Below are 19,222 nucleotides of genomic sequence, written 5' to 3'. Positions count from 1 at the left end.
TTTTTCTCCAAACTATTCCAAGAAGTTACATTTTTCACTTAAGACTTAAAACTTTGGTTTCATTAAATTGTCCATCAAGGACAATTTATTTGCCTGAGTACTGACCTCATAATTCCTAAAATGTCTATATATAGGAATAATACTAATATAGTATCTGGGTTACAATGATGAAGGCTTACTTCTTTAATGAGACACTAGTGCCACTAAGACTGACTGTTCATTAAGTTTAAAAGCAGCAAAAAAATGCAATCTTTAAAGAAGATAAGAGTTTAAAAAACAAAAGCAAAAAATCACTGACAATAAAGGAAGTAAATCTAAAAAAAAGAGAAAAGGTGTCTTCAAAATGAAAGGATCATTTAAACAGCTACAAAAACTGTAAGGTGATGGATAATTATCATTAGAAGTCCTTTGTTTCTGTTCCTTGTAGCTGTTTTTAACTTTTTAATTGCTTCAACTAAAAAGAAAAAGGGAGAGAGGAAGAAAGAGATACAGTGTAAGAAAAGACAGTGACAGTCCATTAGTTAGACAGGTATCCGGCAGAGAGCAGACCTTCTCTACAAGCATGTAAGATATATATTGATATTAATTAGTGTGCCTTTTTGGTCTGCTTTGGAAGACAGATGTCTTCCTATTCCATTTATTTTTTTATTATACAAGTTAACTTTTTTGTTTTAAGCCCTGACAGTAAAACAATTTTCACTGAGGTATTCACACCAGCCACCTTCATTTTGTGGGGTTTTTTTTTGGGAAAAAAAAAGAATACTTAGCAAAACAGGATATATTATGAATATTCCTGTCCAGTATTCTTCCTGTCTAGAATTCCAGACAGAAGAGGCCAGCTGAACATGTATCAACTCCATGGCAGGCAGGTGACACTGGCAGAAATAAAGACATCGAATAATACAAGCAGACACTAAAATGCAACAGAGCAAATCAAATACAGATCTCATAGTTCTAAACAAGACCTTAATTCTGCCTACAGAAGAGACTATCATGAACTTAAATGTGCAAGTGAGAATAGTGTGCTACAGTGATATTATCCAGGATACAAAAGCACAAAGACAAAATGAATACTGTGATGTATTTTAAGAAAAATGTCATTTCTTGCTGCTGGATTTCCTCACTGAACACAAATCATATGCACTGAAAGATACCTGAACAAGAGCCAGGAGAGACCAGGTTTCTTCTCTAACTTCTATGACTGAGAAACTGTGACCTTCAAAATGAGCCTTGAATGAGGCTGAGGCAGTTATTTTTTTAAATAATATCTGTGTAGCTGATTATTGTGTATCGATTTAAGTGTTTAACTATTGAAAATGCCACTTAATACTCATTGCAATCTTCAGAGTTATAAACAGAGAATAGTGATTGCACTCTCCCTGTGCAATACCTTAGGATTTGCTGGTGAATGTGCCTTTAAAATGGGAAGATATTTCAAAAGTCTTTGTTGCTGACCATTTTAAGAAAGACTTAAAATCTTTTGGGAAGTTAATTATCATATTGATAATTCTACTGAACCCTATAGATCCCTTGATTGCAACATTTATAATTAGGTTTCTTCACATAATTTTTTATAATTAAGATGATTGCCAACTACTGCAGTGCTATCTATTAAAACTACCTGGTTCTTGCTATAATAGGTTCTCAGGGGTAATTTACATGGTGATCACATAAGGAAATTTATTATCCATGCAATCATAGTATGGCAACACTTCTGGCAGATTTTCATTTGTGCCAGCTAAAAATATTTGGAACAGCAATTTCAATAGACATTTGCAATCTCATTGTACATATGATAACGCTGATGACAAGCTTTCACTAAACGTACTTGCTGTAATGAATCTATTGGTAAACATGAAGTGGTTGAAGGTTTACCATAATTTGCCCACGTTTTCTCACTTTTCCTTTTCGTTGGATTTTTTTTTTTAATGTATTTTATTCAGATTCAGGATTTTTTTTACCTGAATACTTGTTGGTTTTTGGGTTTTTTTTTTTGTCCAAAAAAATATGTGTTTCCGGTGATAAAAATTGTATTCTTTTGGTCTGATATTAAATCTGCATCTGAAAAAAATATATCTTTCAGTATATCTTTTACTTAATTGAATTTAATTGAATTACTTAATGTGAGCGCAAAGGACAGAAAAGTACCAAATCATCTTCAGCCATAAGTTTTAATGAAGCTGAATGTCATTTTTAAATTACTAGGCTTTTGTAAGTTATGTATGATTTAGCCCAGAATGCTGTCAGTGAAGGGCATAATTTACTTCTATTTTTTTTGTTGTTGGATTCATTTTAAATTCGCTGGGGAATGGAAGCATTGCTTTCCACTATTAAAAAAAAAAAAAAAAAATGTTGCATTTTGAACTTGAAATAAAATAGCTACATTTCAGGTTAATAGAATGTGGTATTTATCTGTTTAGTACAAAAATATACGAGTTCCTGGTAAGACTGAAGTGTTGCGCAGGCAGTTTGGGACATTCTTTAAGTGTGTTTGCTGACAATTTCCTAATGATCCTTGATGGAATAAAGAAGCATAATTCTCTGCTTGACTTGCTTCTCATGAAGAGGGGAAAATCAGTCTAAAATGTGGTAGTAGCTAAGATCATAAGTTGGTTGAGTTCATGATTCAAAGAAGTCTGAAAAGGCAGTCAGCAAGTTATGACTGGAGTCTCCAGAACTGTCTTCAGCCTTTTTGGAAGACTGCTAAGCAATATTGCTTGGGATCCTGCCACAGAGATATACAGCCCATGAAAAATTGATGATTTCTAAATAAAACTTACTGAGAACTCAGGAAGAAACCGTCCTGTTTGGCAGGAAGACAAGAAATTCAGCATAAGGCTTCCTAGGCTAAGCAAAGAGCTTTTGAGATATAGACAAGGTTTCCTTGCCTGCATAGTGATGAAATCAGAAAGCTGATGAGTTTGAGCTAAGTTTTACAGTGGTCATAAAGAATAACAGAAAGTAATTCTGAAGGTGTGCTCATTTCAAAAATGACAGTAAAATTTGATGGAGGGCAAAACTGACTGGGGAGAGAAAGTAATGGCAGACAATATAGAAAAAGCTTAAGTACATCATCATCATCTTTGCCAGGCACTGAAGGGACCAAGAAGAAATTTACGAAAAGCAAATCATGTACTTGACCAGCCTGACTGCCTTTCCTGATTAAGTGACAAGCTGTATGGATGAAGATTGCTGTATGCAATGACTGTCCTGTACCAACCAGGGCTGCAGTGTAGGGGGCTCCCTCAAGCAGAAATGGCTCTTTGTTGGGTGAAAATACAGCTGGCTTGAAAGGCCCATGCCATAACTTACACAATGTGTAAGTTCTACTGTGGGGTGCATGGCAATACTGCACCATTAGCTGCCTTGGGGATTGGCTGCAAAGGTATTCCAGACCATGACAGTCCTCTTCTCTGGGGAGATCAGAAGCTGCAGAATACAGGGAACATACTTTAAAACTCCTCCAGTAGCCTTTCCTCTAAATGTGAGGAAATGCTGAGTAAATGTATTCAGCTGATCTGAAGCTGAAGCTGGAAAGAAAGTATGATTTGGAAAGCTTTGGAGTCCTTCTTGAGAGCTTTTTGGATGTCTCCTGGATTATGTGCTGCCAGCTTGCTCTTTAGCCTTGTCTCAGCACAGCTATGAACTCTTGAATGCAACAGCAAACTTTGGTAAGACTTTTGACACGATCTCCCACAGAACTCTCATTTGAAAGCTGCACTAAAAGATGGGATTGGGCTGGGAACTGACTGAGCCGGTAGACTCAAAGGGTAGTGATCGTCATTTGACATCTGTCAGGCAGGAAATGATGAGCAGAGCACTCAGAATACACTGGGCGTCTGTTCTGTTGAGTATCTTCATCAGTGACCTAGATTCTGATGCAGAGTGCACCATCAGCAAATTTGTGGATGATAAATTAAGGTGGAGTGGTTAACAAGACGAATGGCAGAGCTGTATTCCAGAGAGATTGAGATAAAGCTCGAGGACTGATCCATATTGACCTCATGAAGTTCAGTAAGAACTCTGAAATTCTACAGCTGGGGTGTAACAGCAGTGCACACTAATATGTGTTGTGCAACAAAGATCTGAATTGCAGCTGCACTGAAAATTACCTAGAGGTTACAGAGGATGCCAGGCAAGACATGGACCAGAAGTGAACTCTCCCTTCCATTGCATACTGAGCTACATTAGGAGAGAAATGGCCAGCAGGGAAAGACAAGTTATGTTCTTGAAGACTGACTAATTCCTGCTTTTCTACTTCAAGAGGGACATGGATAGACAGGAAAGAGTTCAACAGATTCTCAGAGTCATATATCACATGGAAGTTACAGAGATCTTGAAAGAGATGGGGCTTGTTTAATGCTGTGAAGAAGAGAGTAAGGGTCAGTCTAAAAATGCCTTACAACTACTCAGTGGCAAAGATGATGAAAAGAAACTCTACTCAGAAGTGTCAAGTAATGCAAAAAAGACCGAAGGCCACAAGTAATGGTTTTGCGTGTTTCAATTTCAGTTTGAGAAGAGAAAAGAAAGACACCAGGCGGGTGGAGTAGTGCTGGAGCTCATTGCTCAGAGTTGTGAAATATCATTCCTTTGAGATTAAGATTTGACTAGGTAGTGCCATGGTTGGTCTGATCTACTGTTGACAGTAATCCTGCTTTAAGCGTGAGATGACCTACAGAGATCCTTTGTAACCAACTTTTCTGTGACACTGGGAAGAAAGAAGTGATTAGTCTTTTTATTGTTATTGTGGATTATTCACTACTAATAGAGCAGATTTACTCTTCAGCACGTCTGCCTTTCTAAGTCGAGAAAAAAAAAAGAAATTATAGTCTAAAAATCCCATAGTTTTAGATGGTGATTTTTTCTGGCTTTAACAAACAACGTGGGCAAAAGATGCATAAAATAAGGAACTACTATATATTTACTTCCTTTTTAACTTCAGAAAATAGCAGCATCAAACTGTTGTACTTCAGTGGATAACAAAAATCACTTTAGCATTTAACTCTGGATAGACCTTAAAAATTCCAGGATGGAAAAACTGCCTGAGTTATCTGATTTGCTCTGGAAAGCATATTTGATTTATTTTATATGCATCTTTGCAAAATAACATTTTCTGGATGGGAAGGAGGTGCTGGGTGTTGGGAGGAAGAAAATGGAGAACCATTAAGTTTAAGTCTCATGGGAAATTTTCCCTATATTGAAAGTAGTTCCTCCACTGTTTCCTGGTTGCTTACATAAACACGCTAGTTGAATTGAGGATATTTTATAGAAACGCCTTAAAAGTTGTATTTATGCACATACTTGACTGTTCAGAATTAAAACATTACAAAAAAATGTATTAAGCTTTTTGTGTTATAAAACTATCAACAACTTTTTAACAATGGTTTTGGCTTTTGATGACTAGGGAAAAAGAACTGCAAATTTTAGTAATATTCCTTTGGGATATCGAATGAGTTTGCTTAGATTATCCATTGACATAAAACTGCATTTTTTAAAAGGGTATATGTGCTGAAAGGAGTTAGCTGCATTTCTTTCTAGTTTTTTTGAGGGAACAGAATTGAATTTCATGTCTCCCAGATGAAAAAGAGCATTGACGTAGGTAATTCAAACTGTGAATTTTACACCACGTTTTTGATTAGATGTTGTGATATGAGTGATGAATAAAAGTTGTGTAGAAGTATGCTGGCGCAGTTATATGAATGTGACATGTATTACCAGCTCTGAACAATCAAATTACTGTGCCTAACCTAAACTCAGCTTGTCATCTGCCTTAAAGAGGATGGATTACATATAGTAATGTGGGGAGATTGATAATTTTATTTATTCTTCCTATTAAATCATTTGTAACTTTGGTAGATTAGTTGTTCCAGCTAGTATTTTAATGCTTTTTTTTTTTTTTTCTTTTTTCCTGAGGCTGGATTTGTTTATCTAGGGATAGCAAAGGTGGCATATTTATTGTGTTTTAAAATCTAGTATAAATTGCAGCTGTAAATTAGTAGTATAAATTGCAGTTGTAAAGAAAATTTAATTGACCTCTAGTGTTATATGTATATAATTTAGATCATAACAGTTTCATTATTTAAGGACAACAGGAAGAATTACACGGAGTAGTTGATGTTAAAAATCATGATGATGTATTATGAATACTGTAATAGCCCATATGTAACACAAGGCTGTTGAAATCTGCAAGATGATGAAGTTCAGTGCACGCAGTATTTCTACTACATTTGTGAAAATCTGTCTAAATGCCAATAAATTTAAGTCTTTGGAAAAAAAAAATGGAATTACAGTAGAACTATTTCAGATTCTGTCCTCATACTGCAGTGTTGCAAACCTTCTCATAACTTTGCAGTTCTGACTAGTTAGTTTTAAAAAGCCAGCATGACTGAGCACACCATTATATGGCCAAAGCTTTATCTTTACTTATTTCATCAAGCTTTTTTGATGCATGCTTTGAATGCCCAGTCCTGTCAGATGTGAGCTTTGGAAAGACTGGAGGAATGGAAAGAGTGTTTTTGGCTAGGAATTACAGTGAGATTGGGTGTGAAAATGCATGAGAAGTTGTCGCTGTGAGAATGGAAACCACCAGCAGAGAGGACATACTTGTTGGGCAACCAAAATTAAGACAAGGAAGGACATAAGTGAGAAATGGAGTAAGAGACGTGAGGAAGCAATAGTGAAAAGTATCACGAAGAAAAGCAGCAATAAATTTCAATGCTGCTGAACCAGCAGCCCCCTCAGACACTGACATGTGAGTTTTGAGATAATTGATAGTTGTACAAGAAGACAGGGATAAGGAACAGAGTTAGAGGTCATATAGGAAAGATTGCTAATAAGATTCAGCAGGGTCAAGTTAGGGCCATCTCTCTCTATGATAATGTTTGGAAACTCAAAATTTCTGGGGTTGCATGACACATACATGATCCCTGAAGGCAGTCTGTTATATGCTCGCAGTCTCTATTGCCTATCCTGGAGGTTGACAGCAGCTCCTGCTGCTGCTTCCATCTTCATCTTTCATGTGGTAGAAATCTCATGCTCTCATTCTTCAATTTACAGTTCTGTTGATGATCATATAGATTTCAAAATATGGTGTTCCATAGTAGCATTTCTTTTTTGGTAGCTTTTTACCAACCTTAGCAATTACAGAAAAATAAAATAATACTATTCAAATTATACATTAAATGTTCACTTAGAAAAAGAGTAAATTAAGATTAGCTGTATAACATTAAATTGGGTGCTTGCTGAAATACAGTGCAACTGCATTTAGCTATACTACCATCAAGCATTGGCTACTTGTAGAACCCTGTGAAAAGCTTTTGAGAGAAACAAGTCACCATTCTATTTTTTAGTCCTATATTGTATTCACATCAACTACATTTTGTGTATTCAGTACACAGACTTTATCTTAAAATAATTGTTAAATTTTAGAAATGAGTCACAATTTTCTGCTTCAAATTTTATCTCACAACCCCAAATTACTTTAAAATAGTAACTGTAACTTTCACATTTATTAATAATTAATGCTAAAGCTAATTTATTGCCGGGTCAGAAGGTAATCCATTGTGTCTTGAGTAATCTGCATGTAGTCATTGGACCTGTCAAAGATTTCCAAGGAACAGGATTTGACTGTTTCTAATAGTCTCGGTGAAATTTAATTAATCCTTAACTCTTAAAAATAAACAAATAAATAATTAAATAATTCAGAACTTGACTTACAGAATCATAGAATGACTGATTCACCAAGGTTGAGAAAGACTTGCAAGATCATCCAATTCAATGATCCACCTACTACCACTATTTCCCAATAAACTGTGTCCCTTAGTACATCTAAACTTTCCTTGAACACTTCTAGGGTCAGTGACTCCACCAGTTCCCTAGGCAGCCCTTTCCTGTGCCAGATCACTCTTTTTGAGAATAATTTTTTTCCTACTATCCAACCTGAACCTTCCATGGTGTGACTTAAGGGCAGTACTCAAGGTGTGGCCTCACCAGGTCTGAATACAGAGGAATGACCACTTCCCTGCTCCTGCTGGCAGCACTGTTTCTGATACAAGCCAGGATGCCATTGGCCTTCTTGGCCACCCAGGCACACTGCTGGCTTATGTTTAGCTGAGCTTCAACTAACACCCCCAGGTCTATTTCCTCCACACAGTGTTCCAGCCACTCTGCCCCAAGCCTGTAGGATTGCCTGTTGTTGCATCCAAAGCGTAGGACCCAGCACTTGGTCTTGTTGAGCTTCATCCCATTGGCCTCAGCCCAGTGATCCATTCTGTCCAGATTCTCAGAGAAATTTTTTGAAATATGTAGTAGGATTGGCAGTTATAATACAGACAGAAACTGTACATAATGTTTAATAGTGCACAAAGAAGCTAAGTACAGAGTACATGTATCCATGGACATAGACTCTTTAAAGCAGGTATTACACTTAAGAAAGACACACAGGGATAATTGTAATTAATTCTGTGACAGTGTCATCTCAAAACTCAAGAACAGTCAATAACAACAAAGGTAGTTAGGATATCTGATAGGAAAGGAAGCGAGTAGTAAGTATAGTGTTTTTCTGCAGGACTCTGTGATGCATCCAATTATTGAATGGATTCAACTGGATATAGCTCCAGACTAAGTTAACAGAGAAATAAACAATTCCAGTATAGGAGGAAAGATGTCAGGGAGAACTAGAACAGAGATCTGTAAAAGTACCCATATGAAAGAGAAGATAGCAGGCACTTACTTCTCACTCAAAGGCAGGGTGTTTGCAGCACATTTCCAAGTAAGCTTAAAATAGAGAAAAATAAATGTTTTTGAAATGTTCCCGTATGTTATCAGTGTGTAACAGACTTATGATACACAGAGGTAGAGATTTTTGGTATGTCTTACTTTATTTGCAAGACTCATTGCCACATGGTGTTGCTATGCTTAGGAATCTGACTGTGTTTGAATACAGATAAGTGCACAAATTGGCAGTGGAGAGGCCAGCTAAATGCAGCTTGCTTGTTTTGGGTCTCTAACTTGTTAGTTTTCAGCAGCTGAGCAGGGAAGAGCTGTTCTTTACAGTCCCTGTTTCCTTAATATCCCTGCAAAAGACTAACTAATAGCACAGACAGGCTGCAGTCTAGCATCTCACCATTCCTGTGTGAAGCATCCTTCTTTTCCATTACTGCAACAGAAAATCATTACTGAGTTTTTATCAAATTAAGCAGTCATTTTGTTTCCTAAGTCCTAATGTGTAAGTCTAATGAGCGTAGGAGTAGAATATTAAAAGATCTAAATTATAGTGTTATACCTTCTTGTAGGCCATTTCACACAAAAACATGATTAAAATGATTAAATTGTATTATAAAGAATACCAAGGCATCCTTACTTTTCATTGCAGTGTTGAAATATTGGTATGATATTAAGTGCTTGTTTTGCAATTGCAAAAAAACTGCAAACTTTCAGGCTCATGAACATAGCAGTTAGTAATGAACAAGCTGAGAAATCACTGGTTATGATCAGTCATGGGAGGTTCAGGTTTGATATCAGGAAAAAGTTCTTCACCAAGAGATTGGTTGAGTACTGGAAAAAGAGTTCAAGAAACATCTCGGCTCTCAGACATATAGTGTGATTTCAGAGTGGTCTTATGTGGAGCCAGGAGTTGGTCTTGGTGGTCCTTGAGGGTCTATTCCAACTCGGGATATTCTATATTCCACAATTCTATGATTTTCTGATTACAGAAGTACTCCCAGAATCAACTGGACTAATGTCCTTCAGGTATTTTCTTCCAGCTCCTCACACAAATTGTCTGTCAGTTGAAATAAACATGTTGTGTGAGTGTTTTGGTCTTATTCAAATTGCTAGGGTGTAACCTGTGAAAAAAACTCAACTCTTGGTTTTAAATAAACTGTTCTGAACAAGAAGATGCATGGTTCTCCTAGAAGGTCATATGAATGAGAAATTTAAGAAATCAAAAGACACGTATATATGAGTCACTGCTCTGGAAGGCTTCATTTCTATTAAATTGCCATTGATTTTTGTTTTATTGGTGATGTACTTTTAAATACATCTCTTTTCACACTCTTGACACTAGAATGTCTTAGCAATAATAATATATTACTTGTTGTACTGAACTTGAATGCAATTAAGAATTACTCCAGAGTAAAAAAGATATTATTATTGAAGACTTGTAGCATTGTGAAACTTATTTTCTCTTGCATTCAGTTTAGTATTTCCTGACTATAGTTCTGCAGACACGGTATGCTATGAGAGCTTAGCTAGTTGCCTTCCGTATCATAAAAGGTTTTAAAATCCCAAAAATGAAACTGTTCACATTTAATGCGCTATGTGTTAGCAACTGAATCCTATCAAACAGGATTCTGCAATAAAGAAAAAAAGTTAAAATTCAAGTGGGTACCATGGATGTTGTTGAGCACCATTTTAGTAAGAACATTTTCTTTTAATGTCTGTTGGTGCAGTAAAACCAGCCTGAAATAATAACGCAGTGATGTTACAAACAAGGAAAAACAAAGACTGCAAACAAATGGGAAGATTTTCTCTCTTTACACAATCTTTTATGAAATAAATAAATAGATCCGTTATCAGATCAATCTGCTACCTCTCTGTTGCTGTTTGCTGTTCCACCAATTAGTCGAACCTTTCAGTAGAGATCTTACCTCATTGTGGCTGTCGTCTATACTGATTAACAGTCCCAGCTTTCAGACTTTTGGGAGCAGAAAAGTAATTTATTGCTACCTGCTGTTCGAACTACAATTTAAAAGCTTACCTTGTGGCATGGAGTAGCTCGATTCTCAAGTCAGTGAATTATCTGCTGAGGCTCAAGAAAAGCTATGCTCCTGCTTATGTTTTCTGACGCTTTTCCTCTGTTGTTTACTCCTGATTCTCATACTAACTTAATTATTCCTGTCCATGTAGAGCCAGTAGCTGTTGCTCTCATTTATCACAGAACTTCCTTAGCTCACAGATAAAGACAGAAAACTGTAATGTGTTTGTCCCTAAAAAAAGAAAAAAAAATGCAGCTTAAGAGCAGAAAGGAAGCAGATCTAAGATGTTACAGAAGCAGTTAATTTTTTTTCCAGATAGACCCTTATTTGAAAATTGCTAAAAATAAACTGTTAAATTTATCCAAAAAGTATTCATTAACATTTACCCTATTTGAGATTTTAAAAGTATAATTTATAAATATTATGCAAAATTAAGATAATAGACAAAGTACATTCTATAACATAGTTCTTTGTCCTTCTTCATGTTAAAAATAACAAGGTTTGTTTAATATTCATTTTAAATAAAACAAACCTTCTGAAGTTGTACCTGCTGTATCTTGAAGTGATGCAATTGCAAATAAGCTGCTATGATTCAGTCCTTAAAGAATACATAGCCATCTTGTACATGTTTGTTATGGCACGGTAAATGACCTGCTGCATGTATTTAGAACTCACTTGAGGAAGGTAAATTCTAATTTGCATAGGAAGAAGGTGAAGTGTTAGGAGGAGATTTTAAGATACTCTGTTGCAGCAAGTATTACTTTGAAGGATCAATGGCCTAAATAAAACACAATTTTCATGACTAGGACAGTCATCTGTCCTGTACATTTTAATCATTTTTTGCTTTTCTGCCATTTATCTCAACTTTGAGTTATTTTTTCTCTACTTAATTGACATTTGCAAATCAAAATGAGAGATAAAATAATTTTATACACCCAGACCCTTGACATTGTGTACTGCTTATTTTTCAAATACTTGCTTTTCTTGCTTTTCCTTTTCTAATACAATGTTTAGCCAGAGTCCAACTATGCAATTGGCAGAATTAGCGTTCAGCAACCTATCTATCTGGATGAAGTTACCTAAGGAACTTCAGTCCATGGTGTTAACAACAACAAAGGATGACATCTGATGGCAAGTAGATGGTTATGGCAATCTCTGTACAGTTACAGGCCTTTAAAATAAGGGCACTCATATTCTGAATTAACTGATGCCTGGAATTCTGTTCCAAACAAGGAATTAAAATGCTAAGTTTGAATTCCTGTCCTTAACCACAAGAATTCTCTCCAGCCCAATTACAGATGGTCTGTTGTTAGCTATGTCACAGTGTCATTCGTGTTATAGCAACAAGGACTAGCAATGTCAGCACAGTCACTTTTGAAAGAACTGTTCCAATTTTTTGTTATCCTTCCATTCAGCAAGACTGAAAGGATTGCAAAATACTGAATACTAAATATTTTAAAATTTGCTGAGTTCCGAGACGATATTTGTTAGTGATGTGTGTTTATATTTAAAGGAGGAATTTGATTTCAGTATCTAGATTGATGTGGAATGTTTCTTTCCATTTTGCTTCTGGAAGCAGTTTGCAACTGCTCGTTAATGTAGCAATCTCTTATATCTATCCATCACTATGGCATGATTTGTGCCTAAGCACAAGCTTGGATGGTCACTCACTGTTGACTCAATTGTAGTTCTAGCATTCACAATATATTCAAAGGGCAGCAACACTCTCATGTCATCTGCCACTCAAAGATGAGTAACTTGTCTTTAATAAGTAAGCAAGTTGTTTGTGGACTGGTTAGTGTCTTAAGCCACAGAGAAATCTACAGGTTGTATTCTTCTTCCTGCACTGGAGCAATATTTCTTCAGTTTTCACAGTAGGTATCGTTCATATTTGATATCTGTATTTGTTCTTTAATACATTGTCTAAAAACAAAAGTGTTTTTTGAGGGCATAAAAGGAAGTACCGGTGTAAAACAAAATAAATATTAGAAGTGTGGTCTTTTTTTTTCCTGTAGATTTTTGGTGTTGAAAACAGCAATTGATTTAGTAGATAAATTATTAAATTCACCCCTCTGAGGCAAGTGTAAAATATACTGAGAAAAAATAATTGCTGCTGTAAGTATATTTTTAAAAGGATTGTACTGTATGATTGACAGAATGCTTTATAACCAAATGAGTTACAACTGTGTTATTTTGATAGTTGGTAACCTTGAATTGCTGATTTTTTAACTGTAAAGTTTTCCCTGGGAAAATCAAGCACAGAGAATTCTCAAAACGTCTGTCAGATTGCTATGAATAATTTTATTAGCATTAAGTGAGACCAGTTTTTCAGTAAAGCAGCTACTCCTTTTCCCCCAAAGGATGAAACCAGAAACTAACAACAAAGAAAAATTTGTTCTCTGTATCTGCCAGTGCATCCACAACTATAATAAATTCTGGTACTTGTGAAAGTCACAGCGAAACCACACCCATATGAGGCACAGCAGAGCCAGAAGAACCAAAAGAGTTTCATTAACTGCTTGGCCTCTGTGTATTTTCAGGTTTGCGATTTTCATCTGGCTGATGCTGTATTGCTGTGATCAGAGGCAGTGCCATATGCTGGATCTTCTGGCAGAAGCTAGGATATGACAGCAATTACATCTTGGCACTCTTTAGAGCAGAAACTTAGGAAATTATGAGTCAAGTTTCACTCTGCCAGTAGGCCCAGAGGTATCTGCTAGGGCCCACACAATAGCTGGAGAAATTGCATGGCAGAAAATGTATTAGATGGTGCATTTTTGCTGAAAACTGTTGGTTGTCTCCTGTGGATCCCAAGCTGGTACTACGTTCCCTCTTCCCCTTTCCCCAGGGGCTCCCTAGGAAATTCATGGTAAGTATTGCTTCTGTCAAGCTGCTGGCCTCTAGACAGCAGAAGAGAAACAAAAAATGACCTCTCAGTATCAGTTTTAGGACATTAATCCTTGTATCTGACCTCACAGGCTGCTGTCTGTGGTTTGGAGCAGCAGAGTGAAATAGCTGTAGCCTTGTCAACGAGGTTACCTGTTTGAGATGTGGTATGCATAATCACACGTTGAAGGCTGAATCTATAAAGAGAGCAAATGAAATTTGCTTTAAATGAATTGATGGCAAGTGAGATGAATAGCTTACATACTTTGTTACCATCTCTACAATGTTCTAGGATATGGCTCACTTTGACCACTGCTCTGCTGGTAAACCTTCAGGATGCTGGGGCAGGAAGATGGTGTTTGAACAAATAATATGTAACTTCATTTTTAAATTATTAGTGAAAAAGACCCCTTTTCAGGAAATAAGCATCATATTATCTTCTAAATGGTAACATAAATAATGCACAAAGTTGTTAAAATCACAGAAAGCTGTTAGATCAAAAAAGAAGAAAAAAAAAAGCAGAAAGAAAAAAAGCAGAGCATTTGGGAAAGATTGTCACTGAACTTCAGAGATAAGATATTCCCTTCCAGTACCACGTTTCCCATAAACCACTTCTATGTCACACTTATCTTGGGTCTGTATATGCAATTACTCATATGCTGTAATATTGTGTTTCAAGTTCTGATGTTTCCAGTAACAGCACACTTTACTTGTCAGAAAAGCCCTACTGAAAGGATCTTGACAGATTTGCTGTGCATGCTTTTAAACTTATTGCTGTGTTTTCTTTATGTTCTCAGCCACTAATATGCACCTGATCTTTTGTCTCTGTATCACCAGGCCTCCTGAACCTGTTTACAGCACTGTGAACAAACTGTGTGATAAACCACCTTCTCCTAGGCACTATTCCCCTGTCGAGTGTGACAAAAACTTCCTTCTTACAGCTCCCTATCCCCACTACCACATAGGCCTGCTCCCTGACTCTGAGATCACCAGGTACTGCATGCGCTTCTTCCTCACCTCCTTTGTTAGAGTGCATGAACATCGCTAGGTTTATCTCATAGTTTGCACCTTCACCATAGATCTTTTTCTACAGCTTGTGCTTATTTTTAACCATGCTTTCACATTTGCACCACTGGAAGATATATGCTACTTTAGTATATAATTTTGGTCATCCAAAATCCAGTGATGATTACAAGCGATGTTTTAATCCATTGGAATGGTGCTCTAAAATAGGCTATGTCATATCTATCACATTTTACAACTTAATTCAGTATACTGTAATTATGTAAAATGACTAAGATTTCACTGAAAGCTGTAGTAATTTAGTTGGAATTCAATCATTTTGTCTCTGTGTTGTGCGTAGTTTTTTTTTACTATCTTTGGGTTTACAGAATAGCTGCCTAAGCCACTGAAAGAAAATGAGCACCAAAAAAAAAACCAAAAAAAACCCACCCACCTCACCAAGTCATAGCTGAGAGTACATTTAAAATTTAGTAATCTATAGGCTAGCTGTGCTCTTAGAATACAGTGAGTAAAACTTACAGTAATGAAATCTCCATAATTGAAAAAAAATGGAAGACATTGCTATAAAATAGTCAGTGACTACCTTCAAGAAAAAGGTTAAAAAATAAGTTAAGAAATAAATTACACTGTTCAAAACTGTATGCTAATATAACTTAGCCTGATATTCTTCTGTAGCTTATTAGTGTAGTAACAGACTATTTACAAACAGGATCTAGGAGACAAGAGTTAGGCACAAGTTTTCAAGTAGGTATTGTGTGCTTCCTTTGTCAGGATAATAAATGGAAAAAAACCTTTTATATTCTACAGCAGAAGAAAAAATAATTGTATTTGAAACTTTGATCATAGACATTTACCACAGAAAAAAACACTTTTCAAACAGAAGGGAACCGTGGGAAGAAGAGTGTGTAAGTGGAAAGTAAAACGATAAATTAATGTAAGATACAATAACAGGAAAGAAACCTTGGAGATTAGAAAAACATCTGTGAAAGGCATTGCAGTACTATAAAATAGAAAGATAAATTAAAAAAAAAAAAAACAATAAGACTTGCTAGTGAAGAATGCAGCAGATGTGGTAGGACTTTACAGGAGCTGTTGGTTTCTTGTGATGAAAACTGTGGCTTCTAGAATTTATAACAAGATGCTTAATCACAGCAGATAGTGATTAGACCAGTGCAAATATAGTTGAAAAACGTTGATAAGGACAACATTTTATAAAGGTGCTAAGCACTAATAGATCTGTCCACAGTACCTGGATGTCCCTGCAGATACTATCTTGAAGGAAGATCAAAAAGTAGTAAAATGACTTCAGGTCTTTAGTTACACAAGTAATTTGTAATATCATGTTTCTGTGTGTTTAGAGACAGACGACAAAAGAGATTGTTATAAAAGTGTTCCTTAATCAACAGTGGTCATTTTAAAAAGAAAAAAACCAACCTGAACTCAAAAGCAGAACAAGTGGCTGCTGAGGGAATTTGCTGCTATGTAAATGGAGCTTGTTAACCATAGACAGGTGCAATCCTTTGCCCAGTAAGTTATTTCTGTAGTTAGGACTATCAGGTCTATGGGGTTAGCATGGGGAAAAAGGTTGAATTTGTTAAAGGGTACCACCTGCCAACCACCTACTCAGATGCCAATAATCAGAGGAGCCCTGGAGAGCAGAACTGGGCCATTTGTGCTGCTTGTAATTCTCTACATCTTTTTGTTTTAGTCTGTGATTGAACACTCACTTGGTCATCAGACATTTGATGATCTGACATCAGGACTTAAAAAAACAGAGATTTGTTCAACTATCAGCTAACAGTTCTCCTTAATGACAAGGTTTTATTTCTCATCATTCCAGTTTAACATAAAATTAAGCCCTATTCCCTGTACATTTAACCAGTTTCAGTGTTCCAACAAAAACTGCAGAGAGATAACAAAAAGATGAGAAAAGACACAACTCATGGTTTAATGCTCTGCAATATGCTTTGCTACATGCTGTGACAGAGGCGACTGATTGCTATCATTTATTCTTCCTTCCCACTGTGCAATTACATTTAGATGGAAAATATGACCATTTTTGATATTTGCAAATGCTGTCATCCTTTCCCCTGGACTCTTTGAATAACTGACCATGGAGGAAGCCATTCGAAATATTTTTCACCAATATGCCTTTGGTGAGGAAAGAGACAGCATTATGATCTATACCATAATCCAATCTCCGAAACAGACTCAGTATTTACATTTGGACACTGTATAGTAGGGAAGTATTAAGCTCATTTTATACCTAATAGAAGTGGCTGTGTTTTAAAAGTGTTCATTGTACACAGCCCTAAATTTCAGAAAAGTAATGTTGTCTCAAGGATGTGATGTGTTGAATCCATACAAAGACCTTCTTCTAAATCTGCAGCTGTGCTACCACTGTGTCTACTGAAAACTATGCTACAAAAAAAAAAAAAAAAAATCCTCCAAATATCACCCAAGTATCTTGAAAGGTCTCCATTTATCTACCTAAATTCCACAAAGCCCTGTTTCTCCAGGTTATTTACTTTCTTGCTCTCCAGTCAAACGTGAAGAGTTCTTGGTTTTCTTGCAGGATTCCTTTAAACAGTTTTTCATTAGAATTTGTCAGCCCTAGGCTTGTGGAGGAAGCTGCAGGGATTGTTTGCTTGTTTTGGTAACTGCAGTCATTGTCATATCTCTGTGTTCCAATACTGCGAATCTGCTGGTGAACTTCAAATCATTTGGTTTGACAAATAACTCTTCCAGAGGAAGAGGAACATGATGTCTTGTTCTCCCAACTGAAATGCTTGTAAGCCAGCCAACTCCTTTCAAATTGCTGCTCCAGATAATTTGTCAGCCACTCCTCAGATGATCACTTTGTCAAGGCTCATTAACTTAATAGGCAAAGAGAATTCATAGGCCAAAGCTTTATTTGTCTATAATAAATTTGAGTTTATAACCTTTGCTTTTATGGTGATCTGTCTGGGTCTCTGTGTAGCTTAGCAGTCTAGGAGAATATACTCCAATTTTAGGATGAAAGTAGTTTGGTTTTGATCAGTTAACATGAATTGACATTAGTAGTGCTATGTCGATGTACAACAGTTGAAAATATGTCCCATCAAAGGCAGAAGTAGAGAGAGAATTTTGAATCAGTAAGCTTTCCCCTAAGAGAACCAAGTGGGAATGGAGAATGATATTCATTTCTGTCATAATTATTGACAATGCACATAATTATTGACAATTATCTGTATAATTAGATTATTGACAGCCAAAAAAAAAATTGCAGCTCATGGGGTAGCAGAGTTCCTACAAATAAGAGACTTTGTTTCTGTGCTGTGTAACATAAAATGTTGTGTTTGTGGTCTTAGTCCTGAGAACTTCTTTGCATTCACCACAAGACACAGGTCAGTTCTGTCCAGAATTGACTTCCCTGTCTTCAGTGAAATCCCCTTGGCATTCAAGTTACTAGCACTGTTTTTGCTAAAAGCCAGCTCCAATATTGTTGGTTTATGTTTTTGTTTTTGTTTTTTTCCATAGGTATTTAGTTTTCTCTTAGGCTTTTGATCATGAAACAGTGTGATGGCATCAGTATTTTTTAATATATGTAGCGAAAGGAACCATGCTTTCTAGTCATGGGGGAAAAGCAAGAGAACATCCCTGGAAAATAAAAATACGGAAAAATTTTATTTATCTTCAGTGTGACTTTTTTGGATGTTCAGATCCTACTTATGGGGTTTGGCTGACTGGAAAATATTTGGCTTACTTTTAGAACCAGTTTCTTGAAGTTTCTTGAGAACAGGATCAGTTCTGACTAACACTGATTTGCAGTCTTTGGCAGTGTAGTTAATGATCTTTTGCTTTGTTTTCCTAGCCTATGAAAGGGTCTTAACAACAATCACACAGAGCTTCTCTGAAAACTGCTATCTGTGAAAGTTGCATTCTATTATTAACAGCAGTTTATGTTACTGCATAGTAACACAAATGATTTTAAGGTATTTGATGAATTAATGTCATCATTTCTTGGAACTCCACTACTTTTTCACCAATGAGGATTAGGAAGAGAGAATAATATTGGTAATAATTGGTAAAAATAAAAATAATCCAAAGAATAATTGGATCTAGAGCAAAGCCTTTGACAGAAAACATGCTATTTTTAGTGATATTCAGGGGTGACTCAGCACCAAATAACTCAGAAAAGCAATACATATAAGTGTGCTAAAGTGTCTACACATAAAGTGGATATGGGTAAGGTGCCTGTAACATCCATTACCTTAATGATTGATACGCGGAGCTGCTTTTGATATGTTCCCACATCCTCCACATAATCACACAAGGGTCACTAAACTCAGTAGCCTCTGCAGTCAGACTAGTGTGTGTCTGCAGTGCTAAGCACTGCTGCTTGTGTTCACTTCATTATAGGGACCCCTGGGATCCCTCTGCAGGCAATGAAGGAACAGCTGAGAAGATGCCAATTGCTTTTTACTGATCGTGGAAAGAAGCGATTTCAAAATGAGAGTGAATGGTGGGCTTCTCTGATGCCCGCTGCAATTGCATCATTCTCTGTGCAGATTTTT

The 19,222-nt window shown here is 36.3% G+C and overlaps 1 protein-coding gene across 10 annotated transcripts in view; it reads left to right on the top strand.

The window, feature by feature from the left end:
• The window catches only part of DLG2 (discs large MAGUK scaffold protein 2), a 1,008,740-nt gene that overhangs the window by 729,896 nt on the left and 259,622 nt on the right, over positions 1-19,222 (top strand). For 9 of the 10 annotated variants that reach the window (XM_090134092.1, XM_090134093.1, XM_090134091.1 and 6 more), the window contains one exon: positions 14,481-14,636. The exons of the other annotated variant lie outside the window; for it this stretch is intronic. In XM_090134092.1, coding sequence (XP_089990218.1) covers positions 14,481-14,636 — 156 coding nt within the window. The remainder of the gene's footprint in view (positions 1-14,480; positions 14,637-19,222) is intronic. 10 annotated transcript variants of the gene reach the window in all.

The sequence above is a fragment of the Phasianus colchicus genome, chromosome 1, assembly GCF_987193195.1.
Source record: "Phasianus colchicus chromosome 1, bPhaCol1.hap1.1, whole genome shotgun sequence".
NCBI classification, from domain to species: Eukaryota; Metazoa; Chordata; class Aves; order Galliformes; family Phasianidae; genus Phasianus; species Phasianus colchicus.
Note: the sequence above shows the minus strand (reverse complement) of the source record. Positions and strands in the feature narration are given on the sequence as shown.